Raw genomic sequence first — 18,412 nt, 5'->3', positions numbered from 1 at the left:
ACTGTTACCAGGACCCAAGGACCTGAGCCAACTTCCTGATAGTGGTCCTACCTTTCCAGACTTGATGAGATACCCGGCCACAGAATACAACGGCCAGTCAAGGTCATTCAACAAGAATTGGCATGATCAGCACTCGTGGTTGGAGTACTCTGTGACCCAAGATGCTGCATTCTGCTTCGCATGTCGTCTTTTCAGTCACACACACTTCAGTAAAACTGAGAAGTCCTTCATCCATGAAGGCTTCCGGAACAGGAAGAAGGCGACCACATCACTGAAGTCCCATGATAACTCTGCAAGACACAAGTTTGCCATGCAAGCTTGGGCAGAGTTTAAATTGCAGAAAACAAAGGGTTCAAGGATCGAACATGCTCTCGATGCAAGCCATTCTAAAACTGTGGAGGAAAACCGACATTACATACGAGCTGTAACAGTGCACTGCTCTACACAGCCTGCCAGAATGAAGCACAGAGAGGTCACAGGGAAGGTAGTCAGTCAGATAACAGAGGCAATTTCCTGGAACTTCTTGACATGATTTCCAGGTATGATGAAATCGTGAAGAAGAAGCTGAGTGGTCTTGGTAATGCCAAGTACACGCACCATGATATTCAAAACGAACTGCTTGACATCATAGCTGGAATGATCAGGAAGGATATCAGCAAAGAGGTCATGGAAGCTGAGCATTTTGCTCTAATGGTGGATGAAACAAAGGATGTGAGCAAACAAGAACAGCTGTCCATTGTGGTAAGGTGCCTCCAACAACAGAGCCTTCACGAGGAGTTCCTGGACTTCACAGCTGCTGAAGGTCTGGATGCAGATTCACTGCTCAAGAAAATCATGGATACTCTGGCTAAATGTGGTATTGACCATAATGCCTGTATTGGCCAGTGCTATAATGGAGCTGCAGTCATGTCAGGGCGCATCAGTGGCATACAGGAGAGGTTCAGGAGAGAGGTGTCTCAGGCTGTGTATGTCCACTGCTATGCACACAGGCTCAACCTTGTACTAGTTGATTATATGCACAACGTCCAGGCTGCAGCAGAATTCTTTGTGACAATTCAAAAGCTATACAAATTCTTCTCTACATCGGTTGTGCATGACGAATTTCTGAAGGTACAGAAGGAGCTTGAACCCATAAACCAGCACATAGAGTTGAAGCGACTGTCAGACACAAGATGGGCCTGCTAACATGCTGCTTGTCTGGCTGTGAAAAGAACCCTCCCTGCTATTGTGACAACCCTAAAGCGTCTTTTGGAGGGGGACAATGTCCACAGAGCCATTGAATCAAAGGGCCTGCGCATCCTCCTAGATCAGCAGTTCGTAACCAGTCTAGTGGCCATAGAAAAACTACTGCTGATGACAAAACAGCTATCAGGCCACCTCCAGTCACCTGACATGCAGCTGGCCTCTGCAGAGGACCTAGTACTATCTGTCATCTCTGGTCTCTCAGAAATGAGAACTGAAGCAGCATGGAAAGACTTGGAAGAGTCTGCTGAGGATATATGTAAGAAAGTGGGAATACGCACTGAGATGGTGCGTCAAGGTGGACAGCGATCTGCTCCCAGACACCTGGACGAATTCATAATTACATCTAGTACTGGCCAAAGAGATGAACCAACACCAGATGCCAGGAGACACACCTTCTACGCCATCATAGACAGGATGCTCAACGAGCTGAATAGAAGATTATCCTCTGATGCCTGCAGTGTTCTGATGGATGCAACTGCATTGAACCCCAAATACTGCACATTTCTGGACAAGTAAGCACTCTTAGGAATGGCAGCAAACTATGGTGTGTCAGAAGATGACCTCGCAGTGGAGGTCCACCAGTTGAACCGGCTAATTGCCAGAAAGAAAGACAAAGGGCAGGAAGTATCCACACCATTGGAGCTTGCAACGATGCTGGAGCCATACAAGGATGCCTTCATGGATCTCCACAAACTTGTATACATTACTGTGACCCTGCCTGTCACTTCAGCTGCCTGTGAGAGAAGTTCTCATGTCTGAAATTTCTCAAGACATACTTGCTCAACAGCAGTGGTAACAACCGTACCAGCAACCTTGCTGTCATATCAGTAAACTCCAGGAGGGCAAAACAACTCGATATTGATACTGTTATAGACAAATTTGCTGCCAATCACCAGAACAGGTGCATTGTTTTGAAGTAATATTGACTATAAACACAACATGATGAAAGATAGTAAGCCTGATAGTGACCTTACTTTTCCTCAGAGTGTATTAACTTCACATGGGATAATTTGTTTCTGCTATGTAAACTATGTCTTTATGTTATATTTCTTTTGAATTATAGCTTTACTCTTAATGGTATATTAAATGTTCAATCTAAGCTAATCTTGATTTTTTTGTTATTATGTATTACCTTGGGTGAAATTTAGGTGAGCTTCCTCTTTTACATATACGCATATTTTCATAAACAGATTATTTCTGATTTGTAATAATGAATTATTAATCAGAGTATGAGTTTCCAATGAAAACTGCATTGAAAATGCAGTTCAAAATAGCACACCTTTCTGAAATGTACCTTGATATTTACATTATTATAATTTACCATCTATACTTCATATTGATGGCATTTTGGGAAGCCCCTCCACAGTTTACCTCAGCCTCCTAACGAAAATATCCTGGCGCCGTCACTGTAATGCTGAATCTGTATGATAATTTATAGACATTAATACCAAATCTATATAATAATTTATAGACACTAATACCAAACCTGCATGATAATTTATATACATTAGTACCAAATCTATATGATATTAATAATAAATCTATATAATAATTTATAGGCACAAATACCAAATCTACATGATAATTTAAATATAGCAATATGAAACCTACATCTAACATTAAATTTCAAAATAACTAGCCATGATAGTCAAATTTTCTTTTAACTTTTGTTTGTTGCTTATCACAAAGCTATTCCAATGGCTTATACATCGTCTGCACATTGAAGACATCGAAGCCCCATTTTTAACATTATAATCCCTCAGATTTATCGCTGTTCCACCGAGATGCTTATTTTAATGACTTTCGTTTCAGGCTTTTATAAAAATCTGATTAAAACTATGCAGACTAAATACAAATCAGATGTATACATAAGAGGATCTACGTTCTGTCATGGATATAAAACAGTTTTACGATTTAAAAGTCGAAATCACGTTCAACTTATTGTATGTTCATTATCTGATAATTTATTATTACTTTTACAGCTATAGCGAAACTGATGTTAACAAAAGTGAAGAAAATATGAACACGGAAAATCTTCGTGATGCCTGTTCCAAATTATTTGGCGGTGAAAGAACAACTTATTGGAGTAACTGCATCACTGCCAACGTAAGAAAAATTGTTTTTTATTGTGATATGTTTTCTTTCTAATACCTCCCACATTAGCCAGTCAGATACCTTGATGTGGACCTAAAGAAGTGAGTTATTCCAGAAAATATTTGAGTTGTTTTGAGTATACGAAAATAAAATTTGTTTGCTTTTTTGAATTTCGCACAAAGCTACACGAATGTCTTAACCACCTGGCTATGCTGGACCACGAAAAAGAAAAAAGACGTTTGGCATTATTTTTCAAGGTCTAAGTCACTGGACCATACCCGTGACCTAACCCAAAGTCATGAGATTCAACTTATAAATATAAATTAAAACGATGGAGCAATCAAACATACTTGAAATGTTTTATATGCAGTTGTGAGAGTGGTGGTTTAAGTGTAGTGATTACGCTAAATCCTGGGTCAAAGTGGGATGAAGAAAGAACTTAGTCACAGATGTCTCATTTGATTTGGCATACCAGCTTAATAAGAGAGTCCTCAATTGACTACTGTATTAATAGCGAAACACAAAACCACGGGCACTATAGCATCATTATCTTCATAAAGGAAGACTGGAATCATATATAAAAAATTACTAGTTTCATTGTACTGTGAAACTAACGGCACAATAAAGCCCAAGATGTAATGTTGAAGTTTAGGCAGTTGCACAATATATTAGAAGATGATTTACTTAGCGATTATCATAGTTAAAATGTAATTTCTGTAATAAAGATAAATTACGATGATATAAGAAGAAGGATGACATATTGCCCAGTATTGGTACCACTATATTATGATCCATATAGATTTTATCACTGCAGTGTTTTTATTAATATTTTGTGACTTGTTTTTTTCTCGTTTTGGGGGAGTTGTGCCGAGCTTCATTCATTAAGATCTATCAAAACAGCCATAAATTACCAGTTTCAGGAACAACAACTCTCTCTGATCAGTACTAAACGATGCTGGGCTGGCTCCTGTGGCTGATGTTAACTGTCAGATACTTAGTTTAATTCTATAATTATACATATGATGTTGACCACTTTATTGGGACCCCTACAGACGTCTGTAGAATATTTCATCTATTTTCATAACCAAAATAGGCCAATCAGATAATGTGTGAAAAGATATAAAATCAGAGACCTAGTTATATAATAGTAAGCCTTCAAACAATAAGAGTAAAGCAGTGAATTCTCCAATTTTCAATCGAAATACATCTCTGTAATCAACATCTATCAATGCTGGCAATAAGAAAACCCATAAGGTTAACTGTAAAATCCAATAGACACAAGACTGCGTCTCTACTGAACTATCGTTTAAATAGTGTTAAGATTTGACTAATGCCTAATGAACTGTTCAAAGGATATTTAAATAAAGAATTGTCTTAAAACAAAATAATCCACAGTTAGCCTGAAAACCATGGTAGTAATTTATAACGATTCATGAAAAACACTTGACACCACGTGCATTTTTACGATAATGTGTGCTTTTAGAGACGGTATAGCGTTGTGTAGAGTATTCCTGTGTCAGAGACTAAGTCATTTGGTTTCTTCAGATTGGACTGGAATATTGTTGGCAATCCAATCCACTTCAGACATGATGAGGTATATGGTGTATATTAAACAGTGCCCAGCAAAAGGTGGAGGTACACAATAAAGTATCTAGTCAGTGATATATGTGATTGTGTGCTATCCATATGTTTCAAGAATTGTGCATTGATTCCATTTTCACCCATGAATTGGTAAAACGTATTACGTTATTTCTGAAAATTGTTTGTAAATAAAAACACAAACAAGTGCAGCATAATTTACGTCACAACCATGTGATGAACAACTTTACAAAGTTTTCATCACAATGTGAACTCTATTTAATAGGGATGCCTCCAATGGCACAGTGGTATATCTGAAGACTCACAACGCTAAAAATCGGATTTCGATACCCGTGGTGTGCAGGGCACAGATAGCCCATCGTTTAGCTTTGTGCTTAACTTCAAACAAGCAGTCTCACTGGAACTCACTGACATGGCCAGGTGATTAGGGCGCTCGACTAGTAATCTGAGGGTCGCAGGTTTGAATCCCCATAAAATACCAAAATATGCTTGCCCTTTCAGTCTTAGATGTGTTATAATATGACAGTCAGTCCCACTATTCGTTGGTAAAATAGTAGCTCAAGAGATGGCGGTGGGTAGTGATGATTAGCTGCGTTCTCTCTAGTCTTGAACTATTAAATTAGAAACGGCTAGATCAGACAGCCCTCGTGTAGCTGTGCGCAAAACTCAAAACAAACAACCAAAACTGGATTTCCATTTATGAAGCTGTGTATAAGACAGGAAATAAAATTAGGCATTGTTTTAAAAGTAAATACTATTATATTATGTGGCCCGGCATGGCCAGGTGGTTAAGGCACTTGACTCGTAGTCAGAGGATCGAGAGTTCGAATCCCCGTCACACCATACATCCTCGCCCTTTCAGCCTTGGAAGCGTTATAATGTGACGGTCAATCTACTATTCGTTGGTAAAAAAGTAGGCCAAGATCCGGCTATGGGTGGTGATGATTAGCCGTCTTCCCTCTAGTCTTACACTGTAAAATTAGGATTGGCTAGCGCAGATGGCCCTTGTGTAGCTTTGAGTGAAATTCAAAAACAAACAAACAAATTATCTTATACATCGGCAAATACGATAATAGCATTTCAAGACATTCAACATACACATGTGAAAAATTAATATGAACTCTGTAATGTCTTAAGTTTATTGAAAAGAAAAACATCTGTTTAGCCCTTTCTAGTAGTAAGTCCCCAGTTTGTGTTTTTTTGTTTGTTTGTTTGGAAATTTCGCACAAAGCTACTCGAGGGCTATCTGTGCTAGCCGTCCCTAATTTAGCAGTGTAAGACTAGAGGGAAGGCAGCTAGTCATCACCACCCACCGCCAACTCTTGGGCTACTCTTTACCAACGAATAGTGGGATTGACCGTCATATTATACACCCCCACGGCTGGGAGGGCGAGCATGTTTAGCGCGACGCGGGCGCGAACCCGCGACCCTCGGATTACGAGTCGCACGCTTTACGCGCTAGGCCATGCCGGGCCCCCCAGTTTGTGAACTTAGTCGATTTTTAAAGATTTTTCTATTTGAATATCAGTGACATATGATTTGTATATATATATATATATTATTAATGTAATCCACTGAATTAGACAGTGGGATGTTCAGACAGCTTGTTTACTTGGTCTATAGCTAGACAGTTTGCTAGCATATGAAACAGTATATAGCGTAATAGAATTTGCAAGTAAATATCTTATTATGTTGAAAGTGAAATTGGTTCCGCGTATTCAAGAAAATCCGGCATGGCCAAGCATGTTATGGCGTGCGACTCGTAATCTGAGGGTTGCGGGTTCGCATCCCCGTCAAGCTAAACATGCTCGCCCTTTTAGCCGTGGGGGCGTTATAATGTGACGGTCAATCCCACTATTCGTTGGTAAAAGAGTAGCCCAAGAGTTGGCGGTGGGTAGTGATGACTAGCTGCCTTCCCTCTAGTCTTACACTGCTAAATTAGGGACGGCTAGCACAGATAGCATTCGAGTAGCTTTGTGCGAAATTCAAAAACAAACAAACAAACGTATTCAAGAAATCTGCGAATTTACAATGCTAAAATCAGGGATTCAATTCTCCTCGGTGGACACAGCAGATAGCCCAATGTGGCTTTGCTATAAGAAAACACAGCACTTAAGAAGTTTTGCTTACATTGTTTTATGTGGTACATCCGTGTCTTTCACAGTATTGGATATAGTGTCTTTTGAGGATGTACACCACGTTTTGTGTACTGTGTATCAGCAAACTAAAAATATTTCTGTCCTGCGTGTAGGAAAGTAAGGATTGATCACTTGAAGATGGGGGTTGTGAGTAACTTGTAGATCTTTATGGTTGTATTTCGAAATCTTTTGTTAACCAAATTACATATGTACACATTTTTGATTGACTGGTTGGAATTAAGCACAAAGCTACACAATAGACTACCTATGCTCTACTCATCATGGGTATCGAAACCCGGTTTCTAAGAGTGGGAGTTCTCAAACATACCGCTGTGCCATTGCGGTGCATATGTTTACAAGGTTAATTGAGTTAGTTAATAAAGTTAATTGACTTAGTCAACTGTTCACATAACTCGAAGACACATTATCAGACATCTAGAGTATTTAGAATATGCAAAGGTAGCGAGGTGGTAGGAAAGGAGATTTCAGAGTCAGAAACAATTCTCACCAGGAGGAGCTGTAGTACAAGTTACATACTGGTGACAATTTAAAAACAGCATCAAACATGTCGAAATTTATTCTGCTATTAGAATGGTTCTTGATTGTTTATCTCTAAGTAAAATAATTGTTATTGTAAAGTATTACTGCACAGGATCATGCAGAAACTCATAAAAGGATTTAAAAAAAAATGTTTGATTTTTATGTAACTTGAAATGCTTTGTTATTCCTACACGTCACAAGTAAAGTATTTGTAATAAAACAGTATTCAAGCAAGTTGGCGCTCCACCCAACATCGCCGGGACACGTTTTCAAGGGTCGTATAATCAGTTTTCATTTTCCATACACGTGATAAGAAACGGTGGGAAATTTCCTATGTCCATCGCTGGGAATCGAACTCTGGATTTTAACATTGTAATGCCTTAGACTTACGGCTGTCCCATCGGGGGAAACCTTCATAGACCCGAAAGATATCATATGGCATCATGTAACTGTTGGAAGTCGGATATTATCATTCAAATGTGTGTTTCATGTTGTATTACAATTAAATAGTAGTCACAAGGTACATACATTATTAAGGTGTTGGCTGTGCGAATTTTGCTATAAGCATTGATGTCAAATAATGTAGCTCTCTGTTGATTAGTCTTTGAATTTTGTACGTTGGAATAGGCTAGCTAACTTTATAATATATATGTGTTTGTGTGTATGTGTTGATTTACTGTCATGTTTGAGACAACTGATAAATATCATTGTCTTTGTTGTATAATAATATTCAATAATAGCCTTTAATAAATTTCAGGTACCAGAGTAAAGGTGATTTTTATAGAATATTTCTAAAATTTTATTTAATATTAGAAGATGGTTATGTAATTGAAGACATTTGTAGTATTCTTATCTTGTTTAGAATGTGATAAATTTAGAAAACTGTTTTTGTGTTTTGTTTTAAACATTAGCATACCTATATCAACATGGGCCACAATTTCAATTCTTCTTACGACTACGAGAAAGTCGTTCCAAAGGAGTCTATAGGTAAACCTTCCCAAGAAAGAAAATCTAGTTTCGATAACGTCGTAGTGCCTCACGAGTCTTCCGCTAGAGGGGTCTTTGAACTACTTCCACGTAATTCTAAAATAGTGAAACAATACAGCACTCACTGGAACCTAGAACATCCCACAACAGACGGGGAGGGTTTTCGAACAAAATACTCCACCATGGACAGTTCACATCCCTACTTAAAAGATACTTACGAAAAGAGTTCTTCCAACTTGGATGAGACGGATCCAAAGTCGAAATTAACAGATGGGCGTACGGGAAGCACATCTTGTTCTCCATACGTGAGAACTACGGGCCTTCAAGGGAATAGAAGATCATCAGAGGGACGCCTTCATCGAGACGAGGTGGTTACGCCAAGTGACCAGTACAAGTCATCTTCTGAATCCGGACGAGGCACGTTACGTAGTGGCTCTCACAGCTTGAAAAGTCCAGCGTCAGTAAAAAGTCGAACTCCTAGCGAAGGAAGTGTTCTCGACACCAGTATTGACTCTGATCACAGTGCAGGAGTTGTGCGGTGGCCAAACAAAACTATGACAGTGCCACCTTATGAGGATTGTCGTGAAGCAACAGCGACACTGGACACAGAAGCCCTTCAATGGAGCGACAGCGTGGAAACAGAAATGAAAGACATCTTTAATAAATCAAAACCTTCAACGCTTTACAGGAAAGAAGAAACGACTCACGAAGTTGGCCTCGGTGCTGACGGCACCTGTAGCGAGAGTATGTCTGTGACTCCTCCTCTACCCCCTTTATCTCCTCCTGAATCTCCAACGTTAACTCAAAAAAGCTCTCCACAAGTTTTACCGAAAACTAAATACAAATTATCGTCAAGGTGAGTCCATTGTTGGATGTTATATTATTTTAATTAACATCAAAGTTTTTGTTAGAGTCTAGTTGAGGATGTGCCTGTTAACGAAGCAAAAATTCTATAAAGGACAATTTTGAACGATGGTTCCTTTCTTTCTTATTAAATCTTTAATGACCTCATTGGATGCTAATTGCATACTCTGCTTTATAGAAGATATTAATTGACATATTCAACTTGTGTCTTTAAATGCAAAGCCAAATGTCTGTAAAAACAAAAGTGGAAATTTGCCTTATTTTAGGATGATTTTAGCCATCTTCTCGGGTAAAATTCCAGAAACAAATTATTCTTTGTACCATATAAAATATTATTATAATCGATCTGACCAATTCTGGGCGATGGATGCTAACACACACACAGAGAGATTGTTTTCTACTGCAGGAATTAGTAGCGTAGTAGAGGTGCGAGAGGACCCTGCGACAAGGTTTTTTTTTGTGCCTCCCTATTATCCCTGTTAGGTAGGGAGGGGGTTTCAGTTTTGGATTGTGACAGTTTAAACGTTAATGAAGTTAATATTTGAAATAGGGTTGGGACGGAGTAGTCTATTCACTACGTCACTCAAATATCAATTTGCAGTTTCAGCCTTAAGACATAAGAAAGTCCAAAACAAAGAGGACATGGATGTGAGATCTAGTATTAAGTAGGCACTGTGATCAGTTCCCAAAATAATATTTATACAAACTTCTATTGATCAGAAAATCAGATAATGAATTATTAACAATCCTTAAATATTTAAAGTATATCTACAAACATTATTATAGCCTTTTACATTTGAAAATGTTTTTTGTTATTAACCTTAATACCTCACCGATGTATTCACATGAGAAAAAACATTTTAACTTTCACCTAAATCAGAAAGATTTCTAAATTTCTTTTTTAATGAAAATATGTTTGTTTTTTTAATTTCGCGCAAAACTACTTAAGGGCTATCTGCCCTAGCCATCCCTAATTTTGCAGTGTAAGGCTAAAAGGAAGACAACTAGTCATCACCACCCACCGCCAACTCTTGGGCTACTCTTTTACCACCGAATAGTGGGATTGACCGTTACATTATAACGACCCCACGGCTTAAAGAGCGAGAATGTTTGGTGCGACGGGGATTCGAACCCGCGACCCTTGGATTAAGAGTCAATTGTCTTAACCACCTGGCCATGCCGAGCCGATATAATAAAAAATAATCAATCGGTGTTAGAAATAAAATAAATGGATAATATTGTGTCACTTATATTTAACCTAAAGTTTTGACTTGTGAATGACGGAAATAAATTAATAATAATTAAAATTCATTTACTTAATCTAGTTCACATCATATCAGTTGATGAATAAACAGCATATATATATCCATCAAGGAGAGTGGTGAGTGCGGGGAAGGGGTGTGAGTGATGACCATTGGTATTAGCGAAAGACCCGTTGGTACTAGATATTATAGACGTGATGTGATCAACCTATCCTCATACATTGTTTTTTTACTTTCACTCAAAATTGTCATATTGTTCCAAGAAATAAATGATATAAAAAGTTCTGTGTTTTTATTTAAAGTTTGCATAGAAACTCTTGGTCTAATAGTGTGTGTTTGGTGTAGCATTGATATCAGGTGAACCGTTTGATTGTTTTGTGTTGTATCTTTATTTCGTGTCTTATAACATTTAGGTTTTGCTTTTCAGTGCTACAGCTTTGAATGTCACATCTATAACAGACTTCAGAAACAGAAAAGACCAGCTGGAAGGGAAGAACTACTGCCATGACTTGACAGCAACTATGACATCAGGAAAAGGAGTTCCTGCCAAAAAAACTGGCATTCGACGAACGGCAAGTATCACTCAGGGGTCGTTCAAACACTGGGACACACACACTAAGCATGCAGTGGCTTCCAGATCAGTCATAGGAAATACAAATTCCCACCAAAGGACCCAGCAGTACCAACTAAATGGAAGTAGTCAACCAGCAACACATTCTGAAGTTATTCGATCTGCAGCAGGTAATATAACTGAAATAAATCATGTATATAAGCATAGTATGAATACGAACAAATACAATTTGCGAATTAAATCGTTACAATTGGGCAATATGTGATAAGAGTTTTGCAAGATAGCGTACCTTCTTTGATATTTAGCTATAAGTATACTCATTTAAAGGAATATTTAAAAAAATAGATTGTTTGAGTTTTACATTGGTGATATGTTTTCGTCAACGTAAAAAAACACGCAAACTTTCATTCTTTTGTACAACGGTATTCTGAATGTATTTAATATTGTCGTTCCGTTCACGTGAACTACAGTGGGACAGCGGTAAGTCTTACAACGCTAAAATCATAGTTTGATTCCCTGCTGTGGAGACACAGACAGATCAAACTGGCTTTGTTCTAAACCTAACGTGGCCTGGGATGGCCAAGTGGTTAAGGCACGCGACTCGTAATCTGAGAGTCGCGGGTTCGATTCCCCGTCACACCAAACATGCTCGCCCATTTCAGCTGTGGGGGCGTTATAATGGGACAGTCAATCTCACTGTTCGTTGGTAAAAGTATAGCCCAAGAGTTGGCGGTGGCCGGTAACGACTAGCTACTTTCCCACTACACTGGCAAAGTAGAGAAGGCTAATGCAGATAACCCTCGTGTAGCTTTGCACGAAATTCAAAACAAATATATTTTCATTTCTTTAAAAGAAGGAAAACTGTTATAATTAGGTAATAAATTTCGAAATTAATTTAAGTGATCACGTGACATTAAACAGGTTTGTTTTTTGATTTTCATATGAATATGTACTTTATACTTTTGTGTACTTGTTCCAAGGATAGGATTTGTAAATCGTGGCGAGTTTGTGTTGAAATACGAAAACGCTGCTCTCTGAAACGATAGATCGAATAAATGCATGATACAGTCCGCAATGACAACCTGAAACAGTATATGAAATACATATTTACATTATTTCAGTCTATGAATATTAATTTTCTCAACACGGTTAAAGATTCGTGTGCTATTTCAGGATCCATCCACGGTTTAACATCTTACACAGATCCTATAGATGCGGAAGTGACGTCAACGACCACAGGATTGGACATGGAAAGCCTACTAGAAGATCCAGACGATTACAGCAGCGAAGTCAGCGCCACTACAAGTAATGTGGAAAACAATGATGTTGGCCTAATTCGGAAGCAACTGGATGGCCTGGAGACAATGTATTCGGAGGTATAATACATCAGAATAATTATGCTTCAATGAAACGACCTGGTACAACATATAAATATTCATAAGCATCTAAGTACCAAAACGTTTCTAAATTATTCGTTTATTTATTTGTTTTTTCATACAAACTATGTTTCATATTAAATGATAACTTTCAATTAGACTGCTTTGTATACGTTGAATGAAACTCAAAATGAACTTGACCATCAGTATAATGAACTAACTATTGTTTTTCCTACGCGTTTACTCATAAAGAACAGAATGCACTGTTTCGTCAGTGTTTGTGTGTCGTCCTAAAAATTAAACTACCAGTCATTCTTACATTTGTATTATGAGGTATTCTCTTCAATAAAATATTGAACTAACTTGTAATTTCGGAACTGGTTAAGTACTAGGAATGTACGTTGTTTCAGTTTCTGAAGACAGAAAAACGTGAATGAACATGTTCCGTTCTGTGAAATAGGCGTCATTACTCTTAGATGAATATAATTATTTCTTGGTGGCAAAAGCAAAACATCTAATGCTTGTTTTCTTTAACCACCCTTTTCAAAGTCCAATTTATTTTTTACTGCCTTGTATCCACTGAAATAACTTCAAATTTATGTATTTTCTCAACACTCTCACGATCAAAGTGTAAATTATTTAGAATAAAATGTGCTTAAGTCTAGGCGAATATGTTGTTAGAACACGCATATATCTTTGACTTAAATTCAGGCTGAAGAACAAAGTTTAGTTTGAAAGGCTAGTCAGGAAGGTAAACCCAAAATCGAAAGCAATAAGTTTATACTGTTGTATCAATAACAGTTGGAGTTATTGTACCTCAACAGACATTTTTGATTACTTATTTGAGACGTCTATAGATAGCAAGAAAACTTGGAGAAAATATTTACTTTGATGGATTTTTTATACTTTTTTAATTAGATAACTTAGTTATTTTCGTCTTAAATGATTGTTTCCTTTTATCACGTAGTCAATAAAATCAGGATATTCAAATCAAACTTCCACATCTTTTTCTTATGCTTATTCAGGTTCTAAGGCTATTAGGATTGAAACATAACAATAAACGGGTATTGAACTCACGAAGCGGAGCTAATGATGGTCTTCGATCCACCAGACGGCGCATACATGGCAGTCTGTCGTCACTTACAGGTCGTAGTTCAGTAAGTCGAGGAACACATAGTTTCAAAGAAAGGAGAAGCCAAGAGCAACGACGGAGAATGAAGGAGTCAAGGATAGGGTAAAGACATTAATCGTTCTATTGTGCTAATTTAGGGTATCTTATTTGGGTATGGTATCTTAGAGAATATACTTCCTATTAATTGGTAACATTGGCTTGACTTATGCAAATGAGAAACTATTGGAGGGAAAGAAATCAAAGGGGACAGAGATTTCGAGAGAAGAATGTGAATAATAACCTTTAAAAGGTTGAGTTATAGGTATTTGTTTTAAACAAGTCATGACGGTAGGATAGTAAATAGGGAGAAGAGAATTATATTATGCTGCCATAGAGCAGGGGCGGAGGATGAAATTGGCAGAGCAGGAGATATAATAAAGTGGGTAGCAATAATGCAGGTTTCGTTGTGTATGTAGGGGCTAACGATGTAAGGAAGGATATGTCAGAGGAGTTAATTGATAGGTGCAAAGGGATGATAAAGACATTTAAAGAGATGGGCCGTAACTTAATTATACTTCCATTTTGATTTTGTGGTTTCTAATTTTATGAGCGTTGTTTTTAATGTCAGTTTAAAAACGTAGGGTAGCTTTGGAAACATTGTTTTTAATATCGGTTTGCAAATGTAGGCTAGCTTTGCAGACACCTTTCATAACTTTGGCTGAAAATTTAGAGATAGCTTTGGAGAACTTCGTTTATGGGCATAATACTGGATGGATATTTGCAGAACATTCTAAAACGGTCGAGTTTGAAATGTAAATACCTTGGTTTGCGTTAATAGCTTCTCTTAACATCTATTTGTTGTTTTTGTTTCTTTTTGTTTCTTGTGATTTGGGTATTTCTTTATTGTAAATTTTGAGGTAAATTGAATGAACTGAAAATTTTTGTGTGTAAATATTTGTTTGGCTGTATTTACTGTATTAAAATAGTGAGTATCCAAATAGGTTCATTAAGTGTTTTGGTTGTTTTTATTAGTTGTTCTTTGAAAACTTCTGTTTTTTGTATGTTTGTATAGGCTGTCTTGTTTTCATAGTTAAAAGTTGGGTTGGTTGTTGTGAATGTTATGGTTATTCGTAAACTGTAAACTGTTTCAAAAGAAAATATTTTACATAGAAGAGCGAACAACGTTTCGACCTTCTTCGGTCATCCTCTTCTATGTAAAATATTTTCTCAACCAAAACGACTGTGTATACAGAATGTATTTGAATCTGTATGTTTCTTTAATTATGACCCACCTGTCTTGTTTTAATTGTTCTATTTCATTTCGTATTTTATTTCTCATTGTCTTTATCTGTGTTTCAATTTGTGGGTCTGTATTATTCATATGTAATATTTTTAGATGACAAATTTCTTTCATCACATGTGATTGTCATCTGTTGTGAGTTGTAACGTTTTTTCTGTTTTGGTGTATCAACTGGTCTGCAGCTTTAATGAGGTACTCAGTAATTAACAGTAGTCATCAATACCTGATGGTGCTGTTTTTTTTCGGCTGAATTTGTTATTGAGTTCGATAGTAATTTATTAAGACAATTTGTGTATTCTTATCAATTTGCTTTTTTACTGATTGAATTTATGCCTGCCTATGGGTTTATTATAGTGAGGTTCGAGATCGAAGTCACAGGAGATGGGTAAGTGATCACTCCACATCAAAGCCCAGATTAAAATTTAAACATTTATTAGTGAGTTAAGATGAACATATACATAGATCGAGTATATCAATGGAAATCAGTGTAGGAGTGACAACATTTAATACACAGTCACTGTTTTCTAGGAAGTTAAATAATTTTGTTCCAGTTATAATGGTTGTATTGTACACACAAAATATATGTTTTCCATTACGATATGCTATTATTATCAAATGTTTGTGTTCATTTAATTTATTTAATAAATCAATATCAATTTGAGAGATAAAGCAGTAAACATCTGCTAATGTAACATATTCACCATATGTTAGATGGGCGTCCATTGTAGCAAGTAATGTAATACAATCTTGCTGGTCATGCGAGTTTTGAATTCACTAATAAAATCAAAGATTGTATTTTTAGCGGCTTCCATTATTGCGTTATATTGTGTTAATGATAGCGACATTTGATGGTGTTGGTATTTCAGAGTGCGGTTTATTTTGGCGTAAGTTTATTTGATGTGTAGTTAAGTTTGATTCAGTGTCTGGATTTTGGGGCTATCCATAGTGTATTTAGTTACGTCGAAAATACGCGCCAAGATCATTAAACCTCTCGGCCCAGCATGGCCAAGTGGTTAAAGTACTTGACTCGTAATCTAAGGGTCGCAGGTCCGAATCCCCATTGCACCAAACTTGCTTGCCCTTTCAGCCGTGGGGGCGTTATAATGTGACGGTCAATCAACTATTCGTTGGTAAGAGAGTATTCCAAGAGTTGGCAGTGGGTGGTGGTGACTAGTTGCCTTTCCTCTAGTCTTACACTGCAAAATTAGGGACGGCTAGCGCAGAGAGCCCTCGTGTAGTTTTGCGCGAAATTCAAATAAACCATTAAACATATCACCTCCTAACGGCTTTCATTTAACTTTTAAAAACGTCAAAATAGTCAATAAACTATTTTTAAAACATTGATCTCCTTTATTTTTCTTTAAATTCTAAAAGGAAAAGTTTATAAAAAATGTTCATTCAATCCGTTAAAAGTATAATTACAAAATAAAATGTATATTTGTGCATAGTATTTCATATTAAAGAAGTTTATACAAAAATTAACTTTGGTAATTTTGTATGTATTTGTATCAATAATTAGAGTGATTAAAATACACATATACAGTATATGTGTTTCTCGAATGTCTTTTGTTTTGATGATGGCGTAGACTGTAAAGGGTGCTAATAGTATAATGTTTTATATGCTAGCAGTACAATGTTATAAATTATTATATATTAAATTAATATCGATGGATACACAATGTTTATATAAACAACCATTTCTCAAAAGGCAAAGTTTTAATGTAAACGATTACACTATACTGTCAGTATTTAGCTCAATGATTCTAATTTGCAATCAAGTTTATAACTTCCGCCATCGAAGGTGGACTGAGGTTATGTTTTCACTTACTTTTGTGTGTGTCTGTCTGTAAGCAGGATTTCTTGAAAACGGTTAAATGAGGTTGGACGAAAGTTGGAATACATCTGGACTATGGCCAGTTTTTGGATGGTCAGGGTTACAGCAAGGTCAAGAAAATAAAAATAAGTTACTATGGCGATAAAATTTCACACTATATTTGCATTATAACTCAGTCAACAATAATCGGATTTTGATTAACCTTGGTGAAAAAACGTAGAATATTATTCCTACCAAAAATTTTCGTTGATAACGTCGGACATACAACACATTTTCGTAAGTTATGAGATACGAATATGATCAACGCTTTGTGGTGAAGGTATACATGTGTGTTTTTCTTATAGCAAAGTCACATCGGGCTATCCGCTGTGTCCACCGAGGGGGAGCAAACCCCTTATTTTAGCGCCGTAAATCCGTAGACTTACCCCTGTCCCAGCGGGGGACGAAGGTATACGCTATATTGAGTGCCTCACTAATTTAACTTTGTTTCTATGGATGGAGATTTGGAGTGTGTTTGTATTCTGTCCTTGGTCAGATTATCGTATTATATTATGAGAATAGAGAAGAGTTTAAAAGATGTGATCCTTATTTTCTGGATTTATTAACTTTGTAATTGATATTGTGAAATTACTACCATACCAAAATTAAGCCACGGACGCTGAATATAAATAAATTATGATCAAACCAATTTACATTGATCAAAACGAAAAAGTAGAGAGGCCAATATTTGCGGGTGGCTGCAAAATGTCACCGCCAAAATGGCTAATTTTGACATCAGAAGCGTCGTGAAAACAAAAAATTCGTAAAGTGTCTAGAAACTTTCTTGGCCTCTGCAAAAAGGTATATTTGTACCAAATTCCTTGTAAATTAATTGGAATATACATAAATAGTTCATGAAAATCCAAAATTGTATCTTCCTTGCTAAAAACTTAAGCAAAAGACAAAAATTCCAAAATTATTTTTATAATTGTTTGGGATCTACAGGAGCAACTTCGTGCCGAACTTCATATAAATTGGTTCAAACAAGGCTGAGTAATTGACCCAAACCTCTAATATTATGGATATATTTTACCATTTAACCACCATAAAATGACCAAAAACGATCATATCCAAGATTTCTCTACGTATATGAGACCTATAAAGAAAGTATCTTTGTATCAACTCCCATGTAAATTGGACGAAATACGTTGCAGTAACTGTAAAAAAAAAAAAAAAAACCCTCAAAACAGAAAAAACCCTCAAATTATGATTTTTATTGTCTTGACTCCTCAGTAATTACTCAGAATGAGCAAGTCCATCATTTTTGTTTATCGATGTGTAGAACCTGTAGAAAAGTATATTTGTGTCAAATTCCATGTAAATTGGTCAAAATATGGGCAAGTAATGCACTAAAACTCTAAATTATGCTTTTAACCCTCCTAAAATATATATAATGGAAAAATCCAAAGCTCTGTACGTCAGGGATTTAATTGTATGAACATTTATATTTGT

The 18,412-nt window shown here is 36.7% G+C and overlaps 1 protein-coding gene across 1 annotated transcript in view; it reads left to right on the top strand.

Moving 5' to 3' along the window:
- The window catches only part of LOC143251897 (uncharacterized), a 103,717-nt gene that overhangs the window by 70,433 nt on the left and 14,872 nt on the right, over nucleotides 1–18,412 (top strand). The window contains exons 9-13 of the mRNA XM_076503233.1: nucleotides 3,228–3,351; nucleotides 8,528–9,459; nucleotides 11,157–11,470; nucleotides 12,474–12,676; nucleotides 13,702–13,910. Coding sequence (XP_076359348.1) covers nucleotides 3,228–3,351; nucleotides 8,528–9,459; nucleotides 11,157–11,470; nucleotides 12,474–12,676; nucleotides 13,702–13,910 — 1,782 coding nt within the window. The remainder of the gene's footprint in view (nucleotides 1–3,227; nucleotides 3,352–8,527; nucleotides 9,460–11,156; nucleotides 11,471–12,473; nucleotides 12,677–13,701; nucleotides 13,911–18,412) is intronic.

The sequence above is a fragment of the Tachypleus tridentatus genome, chromosome 1 (genome assembly GCF_004210375.1).
Source record: "Tachypleus tridentatus isolate NWPU-2018 chromosome 1, ASM421037v1, whole genome shotgun sequence".
Taxonomy (NCBI): domain Eukaryota; kingdom Metazoa; phylum Arthropoda; class Merostomata; order Xiphosura; family Limulidae; genus Tachypleus; species Tachypleus tridentatus.
Note: the sequence above shows the minus strand (reverse complement) of the source record. Positions and strands in the feature narration are given on the sequence as shown.